The 26,618-nt window shown below is 43.1% G+C and overlaps 1 protein-coding gene across 2 annotated transcripts in view; it reads right to left on the bottom strand.

Moving 5' to 3' along the window:
- LOC126470630 (LIM and SH3 domain protein Lasp-like) overlaps window positions 1-26,618 on the bottom strand; it is a 170,176-nt gene that overhangs the window by 121,644 nt on the left and 21,914 nt on the right. For both annotated transcript variants that reach the window (XM_050098605.1, XM_050098604.1), the window contains exon 2: window positions 11,746-11,840. In XM_050098605.1, the coding sequence (XP_049954562.1) occupies window positions 11,746-11,840 (95 nt within the window). The remainder of the gene's footprint in view (window positions 1-11,745; window positions 11,841-26,618) is intronic.

Genomic DNA, 26,618 nt, shown 5'->3' with positions numbered 1-26,618 from the left:
GTCGAAGCACCAAGAGTGCCGTCCACATTTACAAGTGTTTTGTAAACGAGCAATCGTCGGCGACGACGATAACAACAAACCCAGAAGCTACTGACTCATTGTTCTAGTCAGCACAATATACAGACTTTTGGAAAGAATACTGTATAACTGAACCAGGCAATTTTTTCCAAACCCTTGCTTGCTGAACAGGCAGTTGCAAGACCAGGTTTTCTCACTGACAAATTTTATTGAAGCAGGATTCCCAAACAACCAAAAGACTTCAATTGTGTTTATAGAGCCAAAAGCGGCCTATGGTACTGTGTGGAGACAAGAGGTTACCTTCAAACTTAAGTCATACCATGTCCTGAAGCCTGACATGTTTTTGGGTGGGATCCGCCTTCAGCAAAACACGATTTTGTTTCTGTTCCAGACGTGTTTCACTGCAGTTACAGCATGATCAGTGGTTTTTTTTATTATTATAGCTGTTAAACAGAAGGAATGTTCTTTACTGTTTAAATACATATAAATATTGCTTTCTAAATCGTAATTACAGATTTTTGAAGAGCACATAAAATTGTGTATTCATACCTTCTTACCACATGGTGTGGTTTTACTGCTGTATTACGTTTTCATAGTGTGTTTCTCTTTAGTTTGTCACTTGCAACTATATACAACGCAACGTAGGCAAAATATTTACGCAAAAATTACGATTTCTAAACTGTTATGGCTATGTCTGAGATTAATAATAGAAGCGAAAGGGTGTGTGTGGGGGGGGGGGGGGGGGGAGGGGGTGCGTGGATGAAGGGGGCAGAGAGGAGTTTTATACGTTGGTATTATTAGATAATTCTTTGAGGGCAGAGAACAGAGTTCCACTGCAGATAGCTGCGTATTCGTTTATTACTTACTTTCTTTCAACATACAGAACTCTGCGCCCCACACACACGCCCTTTCGCATATATTATTAACCTCAGGCAAAGCCATAACAGTTTAGAATTCGTAATTTTTGCGTAAATATTTTGCCTACGTTGAGTTGTATACAGTTGCAGGTGACAAACTAAAGAAAAACAGACACTATAAAAACTTAATACAGCAGGAAAACCACACCATGTGGTAAGAAGGTATGAATACACAGTTATGTGCGCTTCAAAAATCTGTAATTAAGATTTAGAAAGTAATATTTATATGTATTTAAACAGTAAAGAACATTCCTTATTTTTAACAGCCATAACAATAAAAAAACCACTGATGATGCTGCAACTGCAGTGAAACATGTCTGGGACAAAAAGACAATTGTGTTTTGCTAAAGGTGGACCCCACCAAAAAACATGTTATTGTTAAAGCAAACACAGACGAAAGAGCTTCAACCTCAAGATGAATACTATGTCTTAAGATTGGAAACATCAATGCTACGTTAAGCAACTGTAGCTACCGAGTTCCATTGGGTACTAAGATGATGCCAGTGACATCCTTACTTCTACGGATCTCGCTCCGTCTGCCCCCAGCAGCATCCATAATGGTGGGGGCTTTAAGATGGTCTCAGGAAAGGGTCGAAACATATTGCTAATGAAAAACTCTGAAAACGTCATGGAGACTTTGATTTTGAGCATTTTATACCGATTGCTGCTTTGCTCCAAATAAGAGACTGCTTTCTAAAATAAACTTCTCAGCTCATGATACGTACGTGCCCAAATCGATCCTTTCCTGGCGATGTAGACGAGTTCCTGTTAGCAACTGAAGCATCAGCTGTGTATGTTCAGCAGTTAGACATAAGCCTGGAACCTCGTGTGCTTTGTAAGTATTGTAAATTTAATCAATTTATACTCCTGACTTTTTTCTGTATGTTAATATCTGTATATTTATTGTAAAGAAAAATGTTTCCTCAAATACGCTACATAAACAAATTAAATAAATAACGGTTAACGTGCTGAAAGCTAACACAAGTTAAAGAGTACGTTAGCGTTATATGAAATTAACTTTAAAGTTAACCCGTAACCCGGAAAGTTAACTTCGTTAATTAACAACGATTAACGATCTTCTAGCCAGCAATGCTAGCCAACAATATGAAGGGATAATCAAGTTCCTTGTCACTTTATTGTTTTAAAGCTACGTAATAAGTATTCCGTATGTTTGTAGCTACATGTCTGGTACACGTATCTCTGCGCCACAGTCCTAGAAAACCGCTAGACTCGCCAATTGGCGCAGCCCATTTATGAAGTGAAGAGCTGCCAAGGAGTGCGTGTTTGATTGTGTGCAATGACTAACACCTACCTGCAAGAAAACTTAAGAAGGAGCTATATTTTGGAGGTGATAAAAGTTTGTAACTACTCAACGTACTCTTAGCGTACTACTTGAGTCTCGACCATGGCGATGAAAGCGACTGTGGCCAGTTTTCTGATACCTCCAGTGAGAACAGGCCACGACTCATCACAGCACTTTCTCTGACGCCGCAAGTTCACGTTCACCGCTACAAAAGACGTTTGGGATCCAGGAGCGAGACTTGCGTCAGGCACGAAACACTGGCCGTGGATCTTTGAACATAACGTCCTTATACAGTCACCAACAGGTTTAGACACGCGCATTACGTGGCTGTTCTCCAAGCAGCGTGTAATCAGACCTACCGCGGGAATGGCCGAGAGAAGTCTGATCCGCTCTTTGGTCTGACATTGAACAGCTCGAAACACGCCAAAATTAAATTATTGTAGCAGGCACGTTATTCACAATCTCTGAAAACGAAATAATACAGAATACGCCCCTGCTTCCGGAGAGAACCGGGGATGACGGAGAATGGAAATGCTCGACACGTCGTAGGTAACGTTATACACGGGACTGTTAATAAATATTTCATCCCTCCTGGTCAGACAGTCACAGTTGTATCGCGAAGTTTGAGCGAGGCCCTGAGGACAAAATGTCCACAGGGATGGCGTACGAACGATGGGTTACTACACCATGATAATGCACGACAGCATACCTCTTACATTTGTCAGGATTTTTTTGACTAAAAGCAAAGTGAGAGTTATTTCCCCACCCGTCGTGGTCAACAGACTTCTGTGCTCTTTCTTCCTCTCCCCCAATGGAGATTTAAACTGAGTCGCACAGGGTATTAAACGCCCTAAATAAAAGAAGACTTTCTGGTGCATTTCGAAAGTGGCGAAAACGTTTCGATCTGTATGCATTCGTTCCTATAGGGCAGAATAAGATATGTAATAATATATGTGTAATTTTGATTTATATATTACGAGAACTTTTGGAAACCATATCCTCGAAGGTCAAGATTACAGCAACCCGCAGAACTCCTGACTTTTTCCCGAGGCGAAGAACTTTAACAATCTGCGTAGGGTCTACATTGAAGACGCGGTTGACAAAGGCACTAAATGGACGAAACTGTAGCGATCGTCACGGCACGAGCAAAACAGTGACCGCATCCACGGTATGAGAGTGCGGCGCAGCAGACAATGTGTGTAGTGCGGATCTCCGGTTAGTTCTCTCACTCGTGAGTCGACTGCCGGACGACACAGCTGTAGCCGAGCCCGGGTACGTCGCAGACGTCATAAAAAAAGATGCGCGCCGGATCGTTTACAACTGCCTTCCCAGTACACGCACTCATGTCCGCCAGCTCACACACTTCATCTAGTACAAGTAAATTTATTTTCTGACTGCTCTCATCTCCCATCAAACGTATTGCAGTATCATTTGCCAAACATCACGCTCACCATAAGTAATCTCTCTCTCTCTCTCTCTCTCTCTCTCTCTCTCTCTCTCTCTCTCTCTGCTGCAACTGAAAACTTTCCGTTGTATACCAACTACATCTATACTCTGTAAACCTATGTGAAGTCCATGGCAGACGATACTCCACTGGCGTACGGAGCACGCGAAGAATGATTGCTCATGCGAGCTAATTTTAGTCTTTCATTCACGGCCCATATGGGAGTGGGACATCGGAAGCTGTAGCGTATTCCGGGATTCCCCAGTTAAAACTGATTCTTGAAACTTTGTACGTAAGCTCGCTCATTATAGTTAGCGTCTTAACAAGCACGCTGCACCTCGCTGTATGGGTACCACACACTTGAGCAATGTTCTACAATGGTTGGTATGAGAGTTTTGAGCAGTATCCTTTGTTGATCGATTGCATTTCCCAGTATCCTACCAATAATTACACCATTTACTTTACCTACGACTGAGCCTCTTATTCCATTAAATATCCCTATAAGTTTTGTTTTACACTCTGGTATTTGTTCGCGCTTATTGACTCCCGTTGTGGCTCACTGATATTTTAGCCATTAGAGATTACGTTTTTCCTTTTTAAGAAGTGCACAATTTTACATTTCTGAACATTTGAGGAGAGTTGCAGCCTTTTCATCACTTTGAAATCTCATTAAGATCTGACAATGTTCGTCCAGCCTTTTTTTTTTTTTTTTTTTTTTTTTTTAAGACAATAGTTCATGACAGAAAACTGCGTTATCTGCGAAGAGTGAGTTAACTGTTAATATTGGCTACCAGGTCGTTAAGTGTCTCCATAAACTTCCCTGTCAAAACACAAGTGAGACATTTCATTTCATGATCACTTATGGATTAAAGTTATCTATTCAGAAAGGCAGTGTAGGTGTTCTTTAAACATTAACTATTCAAGACCTCGTTATTAGGAACTTATTTTACGCCATACACGTTCTCTGGCAAGGTGACACCGTACGGCCGTAAGTCTACATTTCTGACCGCACAATTTAAATCACATTCATGGTAACATCAGTACTGCTAGTTACGGTGGTGGTGGTCCTGACAGGCAATGAGCGTATTGCACAACATTACCTGCGTGTTTTTTTCCCTTCGGACGATTACTTGGAAGTTTGAAGCTTATTTGTATACGCGCCACTCAGCATCCATATCTTTATAATTTACGCATATAGGTACACGTTGTGCCCTTGTGCGAAACCGATCGTATAAAATAATCGGTTTCTATTTTTGAGAGCGCAACATCTGGTCTCTACCGCCAGAGCTGAAGTGTGAGAATGTAGGTAAAACCCACAAAACAGTTTAAAAATATAAACGAAATGTCAAACCGCGCGCACACAAAACGTAGTTGTCCCATCGATTTCAATACTGAGAAGCCAGTCACTTATTCATTAAGAGGAGCAACCAAAAAGTTGAAGTACGAACCCAGAATAGTTCTTTGAAAGCGAGTAATATGCTACTGCAGTGTTCATCCAAAAACTGGTGTGTATTACCCATTCAAATAAGCAACTGCCCTCTCTTCAGCATGTAAGATTTATTCCGTTAATGTGTACGGCGATTAGAACACTTTATGTAACAGAAACTGCGTAGTCCATCGATCGGAGATGGGTCAGTATTGACTTGGCCGCACCAGTATGACCGGAAGGTGGTAGGCTAAGGTCGCACAGTTTGTTTACCTGTCCACAGCTTACTAGTGTCCTACCTGTACTCTTCCCACCCACACGTAACACTGACTCAACAGCGAAATGACAGCTCGCGGGAGAATGGCGCACTGAGTCATACTGTGTTCGTTGCAGACCACCTTGGGTGCTGCGTCACCTGTCTCATTTCACCGGGTGCCTACATGATCAGGTAACCAACTGACAGTCTCTCACATCTCGTAGAGCATGAACGTGCACGGGAATCCGAGCAGATATAAAATTTATTACGCCCCATCCGCTCCTGTGATTAAGCATTTCGTATGGTTAACTCACCGAGAAGGCCGATCCGGAAGAAATGCTCCAGGACAGCTACTGCACACACTACGTAATCTTTTCTTTGAATCATGGCTTTATACTGTATTAAGATTTATATACATACCGTGAAATTTAAATTACATTTGAAGAGAACCGACCTGCGTTAAATCCTAAACAATTGTGTGATTTCTAAGGCTAGACGGGATTTAAATCTAGCTTTGGTGTAAAAATGAACACTTGCCCGTTTTTCGGATCCCAAATAGGCCCGTCGCTCCTTGTAGCTTACAGAACAGTCTTTCAAAAAGTAGGTGATCAAGAGTATGGTATGGTATGGTATGCAGATTAGAGTAAAACTTACACAGATCATGCCATGACAATTTGTCACCAGACAGCCTAAGCTTGGAATGCTACTGCTGCTAAATATCCACTGGTGGTCGAACTATCCGCTATGGTGGACTGCGTCTAAAATACCTATAAATGGGATTGCCTGGCACCGTATATTCAGGTATCGAACTGGGTTCGCACAAAACCGGATCATAGATGTTAGAGATAGTCTGTTCCCCTAAACAGGTGAAACCTGGTTTTCGCGTCCTTCACGTACGGCACCAAGCTAAATACACTGAAGAGCTAAAGAAACTGGTACACCTGCCTAATATCGTGCAGGGCAGACGCGAGCACACAAATGCCGCAACACAACGTGGCATGGACTCTACTAATATCTGAAGTAGTGCTGGAGGGAACTGACCCCATGAATCCTGCAGTGCTGTCCGTATATCCGTGATAGTACGAGGGGGTGGAGATCTCTTCTGAACGGCACGTTGAAAGGCATCCCAGATATGCTCAATGATGTTCATGTCTGGGGAGTTTGGTGGCCAGCGGAATTGTTTAATCTCAGGAGAGTGTTCCTGGAGAAACTCTGTAGCAATTCTGCACGTGTGAGGTGTCGCATTGTCCTGCTGGAATTACCCAAGTCCGCCGGAATGCACAATGGACATGAATGGGTGCAGGTTATCAGACAGGATTCTTACGTATGTGTCACCTGTCAAAGTCTTATCTAGACTTATCAGGGGTCGTATCACTCCAACTGCACAGCGCAACACCATTACAGAACCTCCACCAGTCCCCTGCTGATATGCAGGGTCCATATTTTCATGAAGTTTTCTCCATATCCCTATACGTCCATCCGCTGGATACAATTTGAAACGAGACTCGTCCGACCTGGCAACTGGTTTCCAGCCATCAACCGTCCAATGTCTGTGTTGACGGGCCCAGGTGAGGCGTAAAGCTCTGTATCGTGCAGTCAGCAAGGGTACACTAGTGGGCCTTCGGCTCCCGAAATCCGTATTCATGTTGTTTCGTTGAATGGTTCACACGCTGATGCTTGTTGATGGCCCAGCATTGAAATCTACAGCAATTTGCGGAAGGGTTGCGCTTCTATTACGTTGAAAGATTCCCTACAATCGTCACTGGTCCCGTTCTTGCAGGATCTTATTCCGGGCGCAGCGATGTCAGATTTGTTGTTTAGCCGGTTTCCTGATATCCACGGTACGCTCCTGAAAGTGTCGGAGGGAAAATCCCCACTTCATCGCTACCTCGGAGATGCAGTGTCCCATCGCTCTTGCGGCAACTGTAACACCGCGTCCAAACTCAAACCTTTATGACCTGCCACTGTAGCAGCAGTAACCGATCTAACAACAGCGCCAGACACTTTATTTACACAGGCGTTGTCGACCGCAGCGCCGTATTCTGCCTGTTAACGTATCTCTGTATTTTAATACGCATGGTTTTTACCAGTTTCTTTGGCGCCTCAGTGTATTTATCTACATGATTACACCAATTCACAGCTGAATACCTGGCAGATTGTTCATCGAAGCACATTCAAGCTATTTCTCAACCGTTCCACACACTAGCAGCGCGAGGGAAAAACGAACATTTAAACCTCTGCCTGCGAAATTACTCATTTTATTATGATGATCATTTCTCCCTGTGTAGGTGCGGGCCAACAAAATATTTTCGCAGTCTGAGGAGAAAGCTGGTGACTTAAATTTCAAGATACGGTCCCGTCGCAACGAAAAACGCCTTTGTTTTAATGATTGCCACCCTAATTCACGTATCACATTTGTGACACCCTCTCCCCTATTTCGCGATAATACAAAACGAACTGCACTTCTTTGAACTATATCTGTGTCTTCCGTCAATCCTATTTTATGTGGATCCCATACCGTGCAACAATTCTCCACAAGTGGGCGAACAAGCGTGTCTCTAGTAGACACGTTGCATTTCCTACGTGTTTTCTCAAAAAATTATTGTCTTTGCTTCGGTTTCCCACCAACATGATCTATGTTATAGTTCCTATTTAAATTATTAATAACTGTAATACCTAAGTATATCGTTGGCTTCACAGCCTTCATATACGTCAGCTTTATCATGTAAGCCTTCAGATATGTGAAATTTATCGTGTAACCGAAATTTAGCGGATTCCTTTTAGTACTCATGTGGATGACATTCATATTTTTCACCATTTGTAGTCAATCGCCACTTTTCGCACCTGGGTTTGATCTGGCGACTTTTAGAAGACGTTACACGTCAGCATCATCTGCAAACAATCTAATAAGGCTGCTAACATTGTCTCCTAAATCGTTTATGTAGATCAGGAAAAACAGTGGGCCTGTAACACTTCCTTGGGGAACGCCAGGAATAACTTCTGTTTTACTCGAGGACTTTCCATCAGTTACTACGAACTGTGACCTTTCTGACAGGCAATCACAAATCCAGTTGCACAACTGAGACGACACGCTATAGGCACGCAATTTGATCAGAAGTCACTTGTGAGGAAGGGCGTCAAAATCCTTCCCGAAATCTAAAAATATGGAATCGGTGACACCTCACGTCTATAGTACTTATTACTTCGTGAGCATAAAAAGCTACCCGTGCCTCGCAAGAACGCTATTTTCTGAAAACGTATTCGCTGTTTGTCAATAAATCCTTTTCTTCAAGGTAATTCATAATATTTGAACACAGCATATGTTCCAAAATCCTACTGTAAATGGACTTTAGTGATGTGGGTCAGCAATTCAGCGGATTACTCCTATTTACTTTCTTTGTTACTGGTGTGGCCTGAGCACCTTAAAGTCTTTACGTATCGATCTTTCGACGAACGAGCGGTTGTAAATGTTAAGTATGGAGCTACTGTATCAGAATAAAGACAGGAACCTAACTGGTATGCCTTGCCTGTAACTGATTTAAGCTGCTTCGCCACACCTATAATTCTTGCTTCTAAGTTACTCATTTTGGCAATTGTTCTTAATTCGGGAACATTTACTACTATTCTAGTGAAGGAATTTCAGTAAACCTTCTTTAGCAACTCTGCTTCAGTGGAACTGTTATCAGTAATATTACCATTGCTAACGCACAGTGAAGTAAGTGATTGCGTCTTTACGGTGTAATTTACATACGACCGCAATCGCTTAGGGTTTTCTGCCATAATTCGAGAAGTTTCGTTATGGGAACTATTAAAAGCATCTCTCCTTTAAGATCGCGCTAAATTTCAAGCTTTTGCAAAACTTCCGCAATCCTGAACATTTGATGTCCATTTCTTTGAATTTAAATCACATCTGGTATACGCCTGATTGGATGGAGTGGAGAATTGTCTCTTAGGAAGGCGTCAAGCGAATAATCTTTTTTACGTAATAATATTTTGCATTTATTTTTGGTGGATTAAGTTGTGACGGTATTCACTCTTGCTACAACGTCATTGTGCTCACTAATCCCTGTAAGCACTACTATGCTCCCTATTTGCTAGGCTTAATTGTTGCTATGATATCAAGGATATTTTCGCAACCTTTTACATTTAGTGCAGGCTCCTGAACGATTTGTGCAAAATAATTTTCTGAGAAAGCATTTAGTACGGTTTCGAACGACATGTTACATGTATTTTCGTCAACATATCTAAATTTGATTGAATCCACCACCAACGATTACTGTATGAGTTTAGTACTTAATTGAAACGACCGTCAAGTTTTCTTTGAATTGTTCAGCAACTATCATCTTTGTCGAGGGTCAGTAGAAGAACCAATTAATAATTTATTCCGGTTGTGAAGTATAGCCTCTACCCAAACGAACTCACAGAAACTATCTACTTCAATTTCACTACGTGGTAAACTAATTCTGACAGCAAGAAACACTCCAGTTGTATTTAATGTATCTTATCTGAACACCGCTAGTCCTCCAAATATTTCGCCTGAATTTACCTCTAGCTTTAGTCAGCTTTCTGTACCTATAACGATCTGAGAGTCAGCGCTTTTTTTTTTTTTTTTTTTAGCGCGTGGAGCCTTGGTTCTTTCCTGACACAAAAACAGTTGGTACTGTAGTTGTAAATTGTCGTAGCTATGTCGACCATCGTCCTGTGTTTGCCCTGTACCCTTTTAGATCGACGCCCTTTCTGTCGCTTCCCGAGAGTCTCTAACTAAAAAAGAACTGTCCCTTCCACATAGCCCCCCCACTACCGGTATAGCTGCTTCCTGTGTGTAGTGGAGTCTTGGCGGAAACCGAAAACCCATCACTGTTTAGCCCAAGTCAAGGAATCTGCAGCCTACATGGGTCGCAGAACCTTCCCGGCATCTGATTTAGTCCCTTCACTCGGCTCTTTATCAAAGGTTCACAATCGGTACTGTCGAGAACGCTACAGATGGTGAGCTCCGCCTTCGTCTCACAAGCAAGACTGGCGGTCCCGATCACTTCAGTTAGCCACCCGAGATCAGAGAGAATCTCTTCCTATCCAGAGCGACAAACATCATTAGTACCAAAATGAGACACCACTTACAGTTGGTTGCATTCTGTGCTCTTCGTGGCATCCGGAAACCCCTGTTCCACGTCTTGAATGACTTCTTCCGGTATGCTCAGAGTGCACACTGGATTACTTCCTCTACTTGGCAGCCGTATCTCCAAGGGCGCATTACGCGACTAACGTTGGAGCTCCCAAATACCGATAGTCCCATCGTCTCTGACCGTCTAGATCTTTCAGGAAGGGAGGCTTCCCCTGAAACAGGGCAGGCGACTGTGCCTGGCTCAGGATGTCTATCAGACACAGTCAGCACCTGAAACCTGTTCATCAGACGAACCTCGATCGCCCCCCCCCCTCCCCCCCCCCCCCGGAACGTTCTTCGCTGCCTGCCACCCCTTGGCATGACCTCCCACTCTTACCATGGGTGTGAGGTCAATCTCAGTGCGGGTAGTACCCGAGGCGACCACAATAAAGATGAGAACGCGCAGTGATGCCCATAGGCAAAATCCTCTACCTGCACAACCAAAGCCAGCAACCCCCTGGAGCTGTGAGTGAGGGCCCAGTAACTCAACTTGCGTTCAAACACAGCAGATCCAGTTCCTCTCCATACCAAAAACAGCCAGACTCTACGCTACACAGTAATAAAAAGCCAGACTGGCTCAAATACAAAAACACATAAGAAATTTTAGACTTTAAACTACAAAGTACACAGGAAAAACTGAGTAAGTGTTCTCGTTACAGGCTCCAAGAGTTATATCCAAAAATACTATGTAATTAAAACGCGGAACTGTGCTCGCTAAATAAACACACACACACACACACACACACACACACACACACACACACACACACACAGGGAATTTAAACTAAAGACCACAGAGGAAATTCACGTTTAAATCGTTTGTTATGAAAAACGAAACCTGTACTTCGATGCTCTGCTGCACTCACGAAAGCTACCAATCTCTGAAAGATATCAACAATCACATATTCACGTCTGAATGACGCGGACTGAACGTATAGTCTTAGATCCACACTATAGATAACAGTGTACTCATCGGCGATAGGAGATCTGTGGTGGCGAGACACAGCAGGTAAGATAGTTAATGAAGAAAACTAGTCAAAGTAATAGTTTCAGCTTATAAAAATTAATAGAACTATTTTAATACGAAATAACTTGCAAAAACAAAATTTAAGTCTTACAAAGACTGGTCCTTTATCTCGCTGTAAATGGAAAAAATCATGACTGACCTGTATCTTATACAAGCCTTATATCAAAAAACAGTGAATCGTGTGAACACTTACGCTTCGCAGTAAGGCTGCTTGTTGAAGCCTTTGTACGTCTTCATGCTGAGCGTCATGTTGCAGACTTGGCATTTGAAGCAGAGCTTGTGCCACACCTAGAATTCAAATTGCACGTTAGCACACACAGCATTAGTCACATCTTAAAGTCTTAACAACATGTAACATACCAACCTTAAATACGTTATACAACAATGAATTTATATAACTGTGGTTCTACCTCCGCAAGTGAACTATCATCATCTTCGACATGCGGACCCACCAATGCTACAGGTTCGAATCAGAAGCGTGAGAAGTGAGGAGCCGCTTTATACAAAATCAGTTACTTCTGTCCCGAAAGCCGAAATTAGCGGCCGAGAGATCTGTGTACCACACAGGCGTCCCAGGAAAAAAACTGCCATCCAAAGAAGATATAGTTAGGCAACACGCATTTCCTAGAGTCTAAACGTAAGGCTGCTTTTTCAGTGCACTGTTCTACTGTTTCATTCGTCAATTCAATACACGTGCTACACCATGTAAAATACAAATATATTTCACGCCAACGTTAAAAAATACTGGGTTAGCAACACGCCGGCTCTCATGGCACAATTTCATCTCTTGACATGCAAAAAAAAACGGAAAGAGATGCTATTAAGTAATTCAGAGGATAACAAATGCTGATGTTATCCTTTATTTCTACATAAGAGATGATTAAGTGGTAAATACTATTCTCAGAATCAACCGGCTGTGCCTGGGTTCTATTTTTTTTCCACGATGTAACGTTATGCCGTCTCATGACTCAGTAATGGGCTATTTTCATACGCCTTTCTCCATCTGTAACATCGGTACAGACTGCCTATTTGCAGTCTCATACAATTGCGAAAATGAAAGGGAGAATGAAACACCCAACATGATTGGTTCTATAGAGGGGGGGGGGGGGGAGGGAGAGGATAAAGCTGTGGGCTAAGGGGCGGTGGGGAAGGGCGCTGATGAGCTACATTTAATTGACAGATTATCATCTCATGAAAACTCCGGAAATGAGATTTAATACGTGGCACACTGTCTGGTCAGCAACTTGACGCCAATACTTCCGCTCGTCATGCTGAGTAAATACTGGGAAAGGGAACTACAATTACCAGCATTAAGTCCTGCTACTCCTACATCGAACATACGTTGGTGATTGTAGTTAAAAACAGAGACAAACTCCTTAAAAACCGACGTAACTAACAAAATCAAAATGTAAAAAATATAATGCAAGGTTACAGATAAATAATTGGGGGATTAAAAAAACAGACAACATAGCTTGCATAAACAAGCAATGTGTATCAACAACTCCGTCGCAACTTTAGGACGCCATCATTTAAAGGACTATTGTTACAATAGAGACCTGAAATAACCTAGACTGTTTTTCTAGTCGTCAGTTGAGGCATCTGGCGGCTATTCAAATTAATCAGGACTACTTTTAGTCAGCGTATGAAGAAGGTGTTACATGATTTTTTTACATTAAGACACGAAGTACCACTTTCTGACCTCATAAAGCAGGGAAGTCACGTGCCACCCAACTATCTCCTATACTCAAACCGAGCGGGGTGGCTCACTGGTTAGCACACTGGACTCCATTCGGGAGGACAGCAGTTCAAATTCAGACCCGGCCACCCAGATTTAGGTTTTCCTTATTTCCCTAAATCGCTGCAGGCAAATTCCGGAACGGTTCCTTTGAAAGGGCACGACCGATTTCCTTCCCCATCCTCAACAAAAACAAACCGAGCTTCTGCTCCGTTTTTAATGAGCCCGTTGTCATGGGACGTTAATCCATGATCTTCCTTCCTTCAGTGTAATGGCTGAAGACAACAGCAACCCACCTACGTGGGTCGCGGCCATTGGTCTGTTCCAATCTAAACTTGTCCCATTCGACCGTTTAGAAATCTATTGTGCTTACGAAACTGGTGTAATAGGCTACTGGACTGTTTCTGAGAAGCCTTCTTGGCTATAGCAACCGCCAGATCATGTCCTGAACTCCAATGTTATCTTATTTCCCAAAGGAACAGGGCCTTCTTTGACCGAGAACGACAGTGAAACATTCTCATGTAAAGCTGTCCCCAGCCGGAAGGTCGGTTCCAACAGCAGGATGCTTTAATTAATGTTGTCTACTGGAGGTGATATGCCCGTCTTTCTGCAACATCTGAAGTTGCTTGCCAAGGTAGTTCTAGGGATACCGACAGTTGAAGGTCGTCTCGGGGGAAAACTGTCTAATGGGGATACCTTTCCAGATCGTACAAATTATCAGGGCGCAAATTAGCATTTTTCATTCAACTTTGCAAGAAAAAAAAATTTGGAGCGACCAAGGAATCAACCTCGAATATTTTCATTTGTATTTAAATGCACAGAGATAGCCTCTGAGTCAATTTTTCCAAAATTATGAAGTGGATATTTCTACCGGCTGCTGTCGTACACAGGGTTGATCTAAGCAGACGTGGGCTGCTACCACAAGCACGTATCACATTTGACGGTACCAGGAAGGTCAAATGTATTTTTTAGTGATACAAAGAATACGAATTCGTATGCAGCAGTCTGACTGTGAGATAATAGACCCTCTTCTTGAAAGGAAAGAAGAACTACAATTCAACATCGTTATCATTAAGGATGGAATACGAGTTCAACCTGAAGAAGGATGAGAGATGAAATCAGGCATGCCCTTTCCAATGGCACACACACTGCATTCGCACTGGGTGATGTAGAGAAACTACTAATCACTAATCTGGACCACTCCACGAGAATTACAGCTCTACCTCTCCCGAATACGTATCCACTGCCGTCACCACTGCACCAAGCTGCTCCGTCGTCTTCATACGAATTACATGGCCATGAAGAAATCGTGCAAATAATTCATTCGGATAATATTTATTTAAGAGAGGGCAATATTCTAAAACTACAATTTTTTTATACTACTGATTTTATGAGTCTGAAAAGAAGCCTTGCCCTGTGAATTTGACACTATGTACTGCAGACTTACTGCATCTCAAAAGGCACGCATATAATCAAAGCAAATAATTTGATATTAATATGAATACATCCTTTCTCATTTAATGATCTGTATTTTCAGCCTCATGATTAAATGCTGCGTATATAATGTGGAAATTATGTTTTGCATTTAACGAACAATTCTTGTTTTAATGTCCAAACACGTTTTTCCATCTTCAGTGGGTTCATTTATTCTGTCAAATAACACACGGAATTTTTGCACCATATACATAGTAGTTTGAGATATGGTATTTACATCAATAAAATTATTAAAGAATACTGACAGGAAAAATATATATCTTAGTGTTCAATGCCTATGTTCATATAACCGTCTGACATTTGCAGTACAACTATTACTTAACTCCTGTTTATCATTTGTATCTCCAAAACATGTTTGGGTATTACAGCAAAAAGAACTGTTTCCCCAATGTAGAAGCACATTGCCTTATCTACAGGGCGTCCAAGGAGGAATGTTCAGTATTCAGGGACATGATAGACATCATTTGAAGCAAGGAGTTTCATATGGACGTATACCCTAATCCGAATGGTTTCCGAGAGAACACATTTAAGGTAAATTTTTGTTTTCTGTATAGCCCACCCGGTTAGCCGTGCGGCCTAACGCACTGCTTTCCGGGCGGGAAGGCGTGCCGCTCCCCGGCACGAATCCGCCCGGCGGATTAGTGTCGAGATCCGGTGTGCCGGCCAGTCTGTGGATGGGTTTTAAGGCGGTTTTCCATCCGCCTTGGCGAATGCGGACTGGTTCCCCTTATTACGCCTCGGTTAAATTATGTCTATGATTGCTGCGCAAACACTTTTTCCACGTACGCGTACACCAACATGTGGGTTACACGCGGTAAGGAATCTAATCCGAGACCCCGTGATCCAGAAGCAGCAGCGCTACCCACTAGACCACGAGCTGCGGACTTCAGACGTGGACAAAGTCGCCGTGTGCTAGTAGTAGGACTATGTCGCTCCAATGCAACACTGTGCTGCTGTTCCTGCACAGGTTGTTTAACTACATGTTCAAAAGAAAAACGGGAACTTTGAAGAATACCCGTTTCACACAATTTGCTGAAAGTTCTGGTAAACACTACAATTAGAAAGTTCTATGTAACAGAAACTGCAGATCATTTTGCCATTTTCATTGCGAAATTGCCGACTTATTTGTGTCTGGGGTAATAATACATGGCTGTTTGCCTGGGTTGTCTGCTAGCGTAGTGAAAGGTGTGTGATACTGCAAGAGAGGTCTGATTTGTTTTCGGTTCTAATCTCGATGGAGACAGATTGACTACAGAAATTTTAAGAAATTATCGCGCCCCCAATACGTTTTATTGCTACCTTTATTCTGTACCGGCGCCCTGTGGATATCAATATGAATTGACTTAAGTGTGGCACTGAATGATTTTTTAACTGAATTTCGTTATGAATCTTCACGCATTGCTAAATTTGCACACCTTCCTGGTAGGTCAGCAACGGTAATCCAGTATGACTGGTCTGAACGTTTACACAGACAGTTTCGCGGCCGAATGCGCATATTATTTTCCTAATTCGTAACGATATGGGGTACTTTGTATTACTAAAACAGTTATGTTATCTCGAGAAGCTGAAATTCATTTTTATTAGTACAGTTAATACTAATTAGCTTTCTTCTTTCATTTATATCTTATATTTACGTGTTGTGTTTAACACACTAATCAGTATTAATATAGTCTTACACATGATTGAGAAAAGTCTGACATAGTTCGGATATTTTTCAATTTCACGCCTGCGCATAGTATGTTGGTAGCATTTCGTCTCCTTGCCTGTTATGCTGTGTAGCATACTTTAAAGCTGTGCGGATCAGCATAACGAAAAGGCGAGGGGTCTCGCTGGTTTTGTCCAAGACTGTACATTTTGGCAACATATTCTTTAAAAACAAGGAACATATCGTCTCAGTTATGGACTGTACGTGATTGTGCAACAGAAGTTTGTATATAAGGCGGCAAACATGGACAAAATGAAAGTTCAACCACAACGTGATTACATGTGTATTGTGTCTTCTTTCGGACATACACATATAATTAAGGCAAAAACAAGCCAAGAATCATTTCTGTGCGGATGCACACACACACACACGCTCGAACACAAGCGGGAATAGGCCTTGCCAGCAGCATTGAGATTAATGGGCAGGGAACACTACTTTCGTAGTGTGTTGAATATATGGAGAATGCGGGTCTGCTGGGGGGGGGGGGGGGGGTGCTTGGGATAAATCCGCGCAGCCGCGCTAACTCTTGTCTCCTCGATGGCTTAGGGGTTAGAGCGCCTGGCTAGTGAGTAGGAGATCCCATGTTCGAATCCCACTTGGGCACACATTTTCAACTCTCCCCGTTAATTTCTATCAACTTCCCGTACACAGCTGATGTTTGTAATTCATTGAAATTTCACATGATTACATGCAGCGTATTCAGCCTGTTAATATACGAATTGTTCTGGCTTGATACTGAATACTGAAAATCTGACATTGAAGAAATCTTGTTATGTATCAAAGAAAGTAACCAGGCAATACTGTCACTGATTAATGCGCCTGAAACTGGAGAAATAGAAAATCAACAGAAAAAAATAGCCACTCAACTTTGATGTCATCTGTAATATTTTTCTTTGCTCATGAACTCCTCATGGTGGTGGTGGTAAGTTCCTATGGGAGCAAACTGCTAAGGTCATCGGTCCCTAGGCTTACACACTACTTAATCTAACTTTAACTAACACTAAGGACACACACACACACACACACACACACACACACACACACACACACACACACACACACACACAAGGGAGGCCTCTAACCCCCGACGGGGGTGGGGGGAGCCGCACGAACCGTGGCAGGGCGGAGTAGCTGCGCAACAGCAAATAGTCATGTCTACTGACTTATTTTAAAGCACTCGCGCCAACTATTTTTTTTAATACTGGGAGCCATGATGGATTTTTGTATACAGGCAATTGTATACTAGTTTTGTGATTAAGCTTAAGAACTTTAGCAGGCAACACAGCCGTACTTGTATCTTTATTTTGATAACCAATTTCGGTCACAATTTGAGTATCATCGAATCATAGGTTTCAAAGGAGAACGACCACGTAACAAGCAGATATACATAGTTGTTCACCTTTGGTACATATGACCTGATTTTGAACGAAATTGATAGTAAAAAGTAGAGCGGTACATGGTATGATTTAGTTCCTAATTTTTATTACCACTTAACTACCAAAGAAAAATCATCAAAATCTTAAATTATTTTATTTACACGATCAGCTTCGGCATTTCAATGTCATCTTCAGATACTTATACTCATCACGTACAGATAATCAAATACATTGATGCATGGAAAACAGGAGCCATCAATACCTTAATTGTGATTTTTTTTCATTGAGGGGGAGGGTCTTGTCGTGAAGTCTTTGAAGTACACACCACACAAAAAGTTCACGGAATCCAGGTATTGGCGGCTCCGGCGATGAATGCCACGATGTATTTCATTCTCTATACATGGGGTGCATAGGAGCCTGAAGATGGCATTAACGATATGCCGAAACCGGTCGTGTAAATAAAATAACTTCTGACAACATACGGTTATTTAGTGATTTTTCTTCGGTAAATATCTGACTGCCGCTCTCCCGCAGCCACGATGGAGCAACAGAGACCTTTTTTACAACTGTTCAAGACCGTCTAAACAAACTATTTCTGTTTTGATTAAGTTGTTCAGCAGGACAAAGAGACGAATTCTTTAATGAATGGGGAACGGATTTCAGGCAGATAATTGCCGAAACTTTTACTATGTGGTCGGTCTTTAAACGGTCCCTTTCCGCAACTCGATAACGGTTGTGCTAGGAAGCGACAAAAGATGGATTGACGACTCCATATTCGCTACGTTCTGTGAAGGCCCGCATCCGCCAGGAGTGCAGAACAGCGACAAAACCGTCCAGTGCCATGGAAGTGGTATACACAAATCCTAGTTAATGGTGCTTTCTAAAGCTACAGTTTTCACCGTTCCACTCAGCTATTTTATATTTTGTAGTAGTATTATCGAAAACAAACAGCTTTAGAAATGCGTCAGAATTCTGTAAAGAAGAAGTCTGTATCCATCATTCCAGGAGGGAGTAAATGGCGCCCTCCCTCCCCCCAACCTCTTGAGGACGCATGAGCCCCAACAGCTTTTGCCATGCACATTGTTGATAGCCCTTTTGTTCGGCGTTCAACTGGTCAACAATTTCACATTTGTTCGCCCGTACGCATCTTTGCAGCCGTCTCTCAACCCTGTCATCTATTGCCAGTGGTGCATCACAGGTGCCCCTGCGTCGATTTTGGATAGCGCCATTTTGCTGAGCACGGTGTACTTTAACCATGGCGGCCCGCGAACAGTTTACAAGCTTCGCCGTTTCGGAAATGTTTCCACCCTTGGCCCTGAAGCCGATGGTCACGTCGTTCTGGACGTCAGATAAATCGCTCCGATTCAGCATTAAGACATTGACTCCACTGTCTTCCGCACCCCCTCCCCCCCCCCCCCCCCCGGAACACTTTATACACCCTCCACCGCTAGTGCTGCCACCTACAGTCTGAATGATTCTTCCACGTTGACGTCTAATATAGGCGCGGTATTCACAATGTCACTGGACCGTGAATGACAGGGCGGCAGGCAGGTCACATTCTCCTCACTATTGTTGCCTACATGCAAAGATATTTACTGGGTCGTACTACATCGAAGAGGGTGTTGTTTGGTGGGGTAGGGAAGGAGAAATCCGTGCGTGTATGACGACGCCGACGACGACAGAGGTGTTCAAGGGGCTGAACAGCATGGTTATTAGTCCTTTTACTCTCACAATCGACGAGCCACAAGTTAGGAGAGTAATATGGATGTTGTCTGATGAAGAGCTCTAACGCTGCCACATAAATGGCGGATGGTGGTTTTACTTCCGTATATTTGAAGATATGGTGTCAGTTTGTGCTGGCAGCAGGTCCAAAGTAGAACTTTCCTTAACTTATTAGGACGGGCATTGCCCGTGATGCATACGTGCCTCGGCGTCAAGAGGACCACAGAGATTCGTGTATTTCTGAGGCTGTATAGAAGTTCATGAATGACAAAGATCAAAGGTTACGCCTACGTGGAATTTTAAATCGGCCTTTGAAACTACAGCATACGCGGGACACAGGTTCGATTCCCAGCACATAATACCAGGGACTTCTCCTTTGAGGGAAGACTGGTACGGGGCACACTCAGTCTCGCCACAACTGAGGAGCTACTCGACCCATCAGTAGCGGTTCGAAAGTCAAGAAACCCCACAACGACAGGGAAAGCGGTGTGCTGACCAAATATCCTCCATATCCGATGATGCCATTGGCAGATGACACGGAGGGCCTGATCAGTGTTTTACTTTAACCCAACCAACTGGCGTTTCTAAAAACCCATTCCAAGGAAATGCCAAAACCCAACTATACTTAATTACGAAGATTTAATTAGCATGCAGAATGCTACATAGTTAGCCTTCCACAATTTAAAAAAAGCCACATCTATTTAGAAAAATTTATTTTATTAATACCGTGTTTTGACTTTTCTTGCAACATAAGAGACACAACTAAGTAACATTTACACTTACTGGAGAAAAAACAAAAACCTATAACTTGATTTAGACTCAACGTGACTAAAGTACAACGGGGCGAGGCGGCGCAGTGGTTAGCACACTGGATTCGCATTTCGGAGGACGACGGTTTAAACCCGTGTCCGACTATCCTGATTTAGGTTTTCCGTGATTTTCCTAAATCGCTTCAGGCAAATGGTTCCTTCGAAAGGGCACGGTCGACATCTTTCCTCATCATTCATCATTCACTAATCCGATGGGACGGATGACCTCTCTGTTTGCCCCCCCCCCCCCCCCAAATCAACCAACCATGTAACTGAAGTACATTTTACTTCTTTTTAGTAGCATCCAATAATCTGTAGATATCCACTAACTTCTCGGCTCTTTTCGCTCCTAAATTACTTCTCAATTTTGAAGAAATAAGCCCATACGTGGAGAAGATTTTCTCAATGGATGCAGTGCTGGCAAGGAAAGAGGCACTAATATGGAAGTTATATGAATGCGTTAGTGTTTTGAGTAGATTAATCATAGGAATTTAACATTATCTCATTATCAAGAGAAATCAGGTATTCAGCCACCTACAGGCATTGTTCAGACAGAACAGACGTCAAATATCTATATCAAATAGAACTATTTAATCGCCAATACAAAAAATCAATAAAACACACAAAAACGCAATTTTATCCACTGCATTTCTTAAAAAAAAAAAATACCCAGGTTTTTCTCAACTCTTGGCCCTACTGGTCCGTCTACGGTGAAAACGAGGAACTATACGCTTTAACTTCAAACTACGGAAGGAGTCTGAACAGGAAAATATTTGTCAGTTTGATGCAAGTGTATGAGGTCTGTGCATTGGCACTAATTTAGCGGTGTAGACACCGCATAAAGAGGGACAGGAGTGTTGTTTATGAACGTTTTTGTCGATGAAACGCATAGCAGACTCATTGTCCTTTGCGCCACCAGTGTGTATCAGAGTAAAGGCTGCGTGGTAGTCGAGTACCAAATATAACCTATTGCAAAGAATTAAGAGTCCGTGTAATCCTTTATACCACACCGGAGGACACTTCTCAACCTACGTCGAGACGAACACCAAGGTGTCTTCTCATCTGTGGGGCAGGGGTGACGGGGGGGTAAGTTATCGCCAGAGAAAAAACTGGCCATTACTTCTCTTCTAGCCTAACCTTTGCTGGTCTCATTTTTTTCCAAACAATTCACGAAGAGCGCAGTGTAATAATGATTTTATAGCCTCAAATCTTACACGAGTAGTTAACAGATTTTGGCGATGTATCTCTGAAGATCAAATAACGATAGGTATAGTGCGGAAAGGATAAGTCATAAGTTAGACTTCAGTGATGTGCTCAGGGTCTGGAAGGCCAAAACAAAGGCAGCTTCTGACCACAAAGCAACACACCTGTGGTTTAGTAGGGTTAAAAACAATGACCGGAAAATTTTACTGTAACATCAATACCCAAGTGTTTACAAAGATGTATTAAGAGTAATGTACACATGCAGGTTCCCCTGAGCTGCTTTATGTGTGGTAACCACGTTGGTTTTGTAACAGCAGTTCCCAAAAGCTTCCAGCTATTGGATAGCCAGGCATGCAGGCTGTGAGTGGGTAGATCAAATTCTCTAGAAGTGCAGCACCCACGATTTTGTAGGCGAAAAAATTATAGCTATTTTAAGCTCAGGGACGTCTTCTGAATGGTCCTAACAAGATGGCATTTTCGTGACCATAATAACGTCCAACTATAGCACAAATAGCTGCCGTCGACATGTAAGACCGACAATACATTTATCAATTTCGTTTATCTGAACTGTGAAAAGGGTAGCACTCAAAAATTAACCTTATGGATCAATGTGGTATTTATGTTGATTGCCAAGTTTAGTACGAACTAACTTAAATGTCTATGAGAAAGATGTTTAATAAAAGTCGGAGGTTACTTTGGAAGTGTCAAAAAAGTAACGTGTTTAACATGTGGTGTCACCACCACCACCACCACCACCACCACCACCACCACCACCACCACCACCACAAGGTACAATAATACTTTCCGTCCACTAAGTAGGAAAAACTAGGTAAATCTTGTTAAAAATCCAGTGTACTTTGTTATAGTACCTTATTGGTGAAATACATGGTTTTGTGTGGTATCTGAGCCTAGGGAGGTATCTTGCTAGTGCACTGTAATATCCAGTCTGTACACAGGGCGTCATAGGTGTATCTGTCGAATGTTAAACGATAAATTGTCATTTTTTCTTAAAAATGATGTCTAGTAAAAACAGGATGGAACTTGTCTGACGCTGACAGTTCCGTATAGTACATCAATAATTCAGCGATGTCCTCGGTCTAAAACTAAGGATTTCCGTTGATGTGTCGCAGTTTTTTCCACACTTTCGCGCTGTACACTGATCAGCCAGAACATTATGATCAGTGACCTATCGATATAAACCGTCCGGGCGATAGCAGTGTCACTTGGCGAGAAATGACTGCTAGTCAGACACACGCACGGTGCATTCAGTATCAGTGAGCGTGCTGTTCGTGTGTAGATACGGAAGGCACACAATCTGAATTTGACCGAGAGCAGATTGTAACGGTCTGGAGGCTCGGTACGAGGAGTGCTGCGGTGTCTTCAACACGTGGCGAAACCAAGGTGAAACTGTGTCCAGACCTCGTGGTGCTGGGCGGCCTCCCCTTATTACAGATGTCAAACGTCGTATGCTAGGCATACTGGTAATACAGGACAGGGGACCGAGCGAGGTGGCGCAGTGGTTAGCACACTGTACTCATTCGGGAGGACGACGGTTTAATCCCGCGTCCGGCCATCCTGGTTTAGGTTTTCCGTTTTCCCTAAATCGCTCCAAGCAGACACCGGGATGGTTCCTTTGAAAGGGCACGGCCGGCTTCCTTCCTCGTCCTTCCCTAATCCGATGAGACCGATGACCTCGCTGTCTTGTCTCCTACCCCAAAACAACCCAACCCCGGGACAGGGGCGCGGGGGGGGGGGGGGGGGGGGGGGGCGCGAACTAACATCAAACTTCAATGCTGGGCACAGAACAAGTGTGTCAGAACACACAGTGCACCGAACACTCCTAACGATTGGCCTCGGCAGTCAACAACACATATACGAGGTGCATTCAAGTTCTAAGGCCTCCGATTTTTTTTTCTAATTAACTACTCACCCGAAATCGATGAAACTGGCGTTACTTCTCGACGTAATCGCCCTGTAGACGTACACATTTTTCACAACGCTGACGCCATGATTCCATGGCAGCGGCGAAGGCTTCTTTAGGAGTCTTGACCACTGGAAAATCGCTGAGGCAATAGCAGCACGGCTGGTGAATATGCGGCCACGGAGAGTGTCTTTCATTGTTGGAAAAAGCCAAAAGTCACTAGGAGCCAGGTCAGGTGAGTAGGGAGCATGAGGAATCACTCCAAAGTTTTTATCACGAAGAAACTGTTGCGTAACGTTAGCTCGATGTACGGGTGCGTTGTCTTGGTGAAACAGCACACGCGCAGCCCTTCCCGGACGTTTTTGTTGCAGTGCAGGAAGGAATTTGTTCTTCAAAACATTTTCGTAGGATGCACCTGTTACCGTAGTGCCCTTTGGAACGCAATGGGTAAGGATTACGCCCTCGCTGTCCCAGAACATGGACACCATTTTTTCAGCACTGGCGGTTACTTGAAATTTTTTGGTGGCGGTGAATCTGTGTGCTTCCATTGAGCTGACTGGCTATTTGTTTCTGGATTGAAAAATGGCATCCACGTCTCGTCCATTGTCACAACCGACGAAAAGAAAGTCCCATTCACGCTGTCGTTGCGCGTCAACACTGCTTGGCAACATGCCACCCGAGCAGCCATGTGGTCGTCCGTCAGCATTCGTGGCACCCACCTGGATCACACTTCGCATTTTCAGGTCGTCATGCAGGATTGTGTGCACAGAACCCACAGAAATGCCAACTCTGGAGGCGATCTGTTCAACAGTCATTCGGCGATCCCACAAAACAATTCTGTCCACTTCCCCGATCATGTTGTCAGACCGGCTTGTGCAAGCCCGAGGTTGTTTCGGTTTGTTGTCACACGATGTTCTGCCTTCATTAAAATGTCGCACCCAGGAACGCACTTTCGACACATCTATAACTCCATCATCACATGTCTCCTTCAACGGTCGATGAATTTCAATTGGTTTCACACCACGTAAATTCAGAAAACGAATGATTGCACACTGTTCAAGTAAGGAAAACGTCGCCATTTTAAGTATTTAAAACAGTTCTCATTCTCGCCGTTGATGGTAAAATTCAATTTGCCGTACGGTGCTGCCATCTCTGGGACGTATTGACAGTGAACGCGGCCTCATTTTAAAACAATGCGCATGTTTCTATCTCTTTCCAGTCCGGAGAAAAAAAATCTGAGGCCTTAGAACTTGAATGCACCTTGTATGTGCTAATGTTAACACCATGACATCGGGCACTACGACTGAAATGGGCACGAGACCATCGGCACTGGACGTTGGCGCTGTGGCAGAGCACTGCATGGTCTGATGAATCACTACACCTTCACCATGTCGATGAGAGGGCCTGAACCTGTTGTCTTCCAAGGGAACAGCTCCTCAACACTCATACTGCAGGACGGAGTCAAGGTGGTGGCAGCTCCATTATGCCCTGGAGAACATACACGTCAGCATTCATGGGTCCAGTTGAGCTCGAGCAAGGCACTGTGACGGCCAAGGAGTATTTTACTTTGGTTGCTGTCCACGTACACCCCTTTATGACGATCATATTTCCCGACGTCAGTAGCTTTTTTCAATAAGATAATGCGCCACGTGACAAGACCAAACGTGTGATGAGAGTAACATGGTGGTGATTTCATGTTGATATGCTGACCCTGCAACTCGCCACATCTGAACCCAATCAGACATATCTTGGAAGTGACTGAACGTGTCGTCAGGGATGTGCACTCCCCTTCCCTAGGTTTACGGGAATTGGGTAACTTGTGTGTGCAGATGTGGTACCAGCTCCCTCCAGGAACCTACAAGGGCCTCATTACCTCCACGCCACAATGTGTCGAAGCTGTTCTCCATCCCGAAGATGGACATACCGCTATTAGGTAGGTGGCCATAAAGTTTTGGCTGATCAGTGTACCGGGTGATCAAAAAGTCAGTATAAATTTGAAAACTTAATAAGCCACGGAATAATGTAGATAGAGGTAAAAATTGACACACATGCTTGGAATGACATGGGGTTTTATCAGAAAAAAACGAAGTATTGCTAGATGCATGAAAGATCTCTTGCGCGCGACATTTGGTGATGATCATGTGCTCAGCCGCCACTTTCGTCATGCTTGGCCTCCTAGGTTCCCAGACCTCAGTCCGTGCGATTATTGGCTTTGGGGTTACCTGAAGTTGCAAGTGTATCATGATCGACCGACATCTCTAGGGATGCTGAAAGACGACATCCGACACCAATGCCTCACCATAACTCCAAACATGCTTTACAGTGCTGTTTACGGCATTATTCCTCGACTACAGCTATTGTTGAGGAATGATGGTGGACATATTGAGCACTTCCTGTAAAGAGCATCATCTCTGCTTTGTCTTACTTTGTTATGCTAATTATTGCTATTCTGATCAGATGAAGCGCCATCTGTCGGACATTTTCGAAGTTTTCTGTTTTTTTGTTCTAATAAAACTCCATGTCATTCCAAGGATGTGTGTCAATTTGTACCTCTCTATCTACATTATTCCGTGATTTATTCAGTTTTCAAATTTATACTGACTTTTTGATCACCCAGTACGTGTAGTCATTGAAGCAATGCACTATTTCCAACTTCGTTTCCATTGTTTGATTAAATAACGTGCTTGAGCTCTTAGATTTTCAGAAAATTAAAATATTAGCTGAGGGACGTCATCTTCATTGTTGAATGCTCTTTGTTTCTGATGGTCTCCGCTCTTTCTTGACATCACTACAATACAGCATATCGCATTATGTGCTGTATGGTCAATCACACTCATTGTTTCTTGAATTATATCGTCAGCATCCTTTACTTGATCAACCGTGACGAAAGCTTTGAGAGTAAGCGTACCAATTGGCTTTTCACTAGGTAAAGCATCAGTGGGTCTCGAATAGAGTACTCAATAAAATGATTAGGTAATGGTCACTGTAGCACAAATCCTGTGGACATGCCATAGTAGCAGAGATGTGAGACTAGGACTGCAAAGCGTTCACTGTCTGCAAAAATTGGACATGGAACAACTATGATGGTTGGTAAATTTCGG

Source organism: Schistocerca serialis, chromosome 3, assembly GCF_023864345.2.
Source record: "Schistocerca serialis cubense isolate TAMUIC-IGC-003099 chromosome 3, iqSchSeri2.2, whole genome shotgun sequence".
In the NCBI taxonomy this organism is placed as follows: Eukaryota; Metazoa; Arthropoda; class Insecta; order Orthoptera; family Acrididae; genus Schistocerca; species Schistocerca serialis.
Note: the sequence above shows the minus strand (reverse complement) of the source record. Positions and strands in the feature narration are given on the sequence as shown.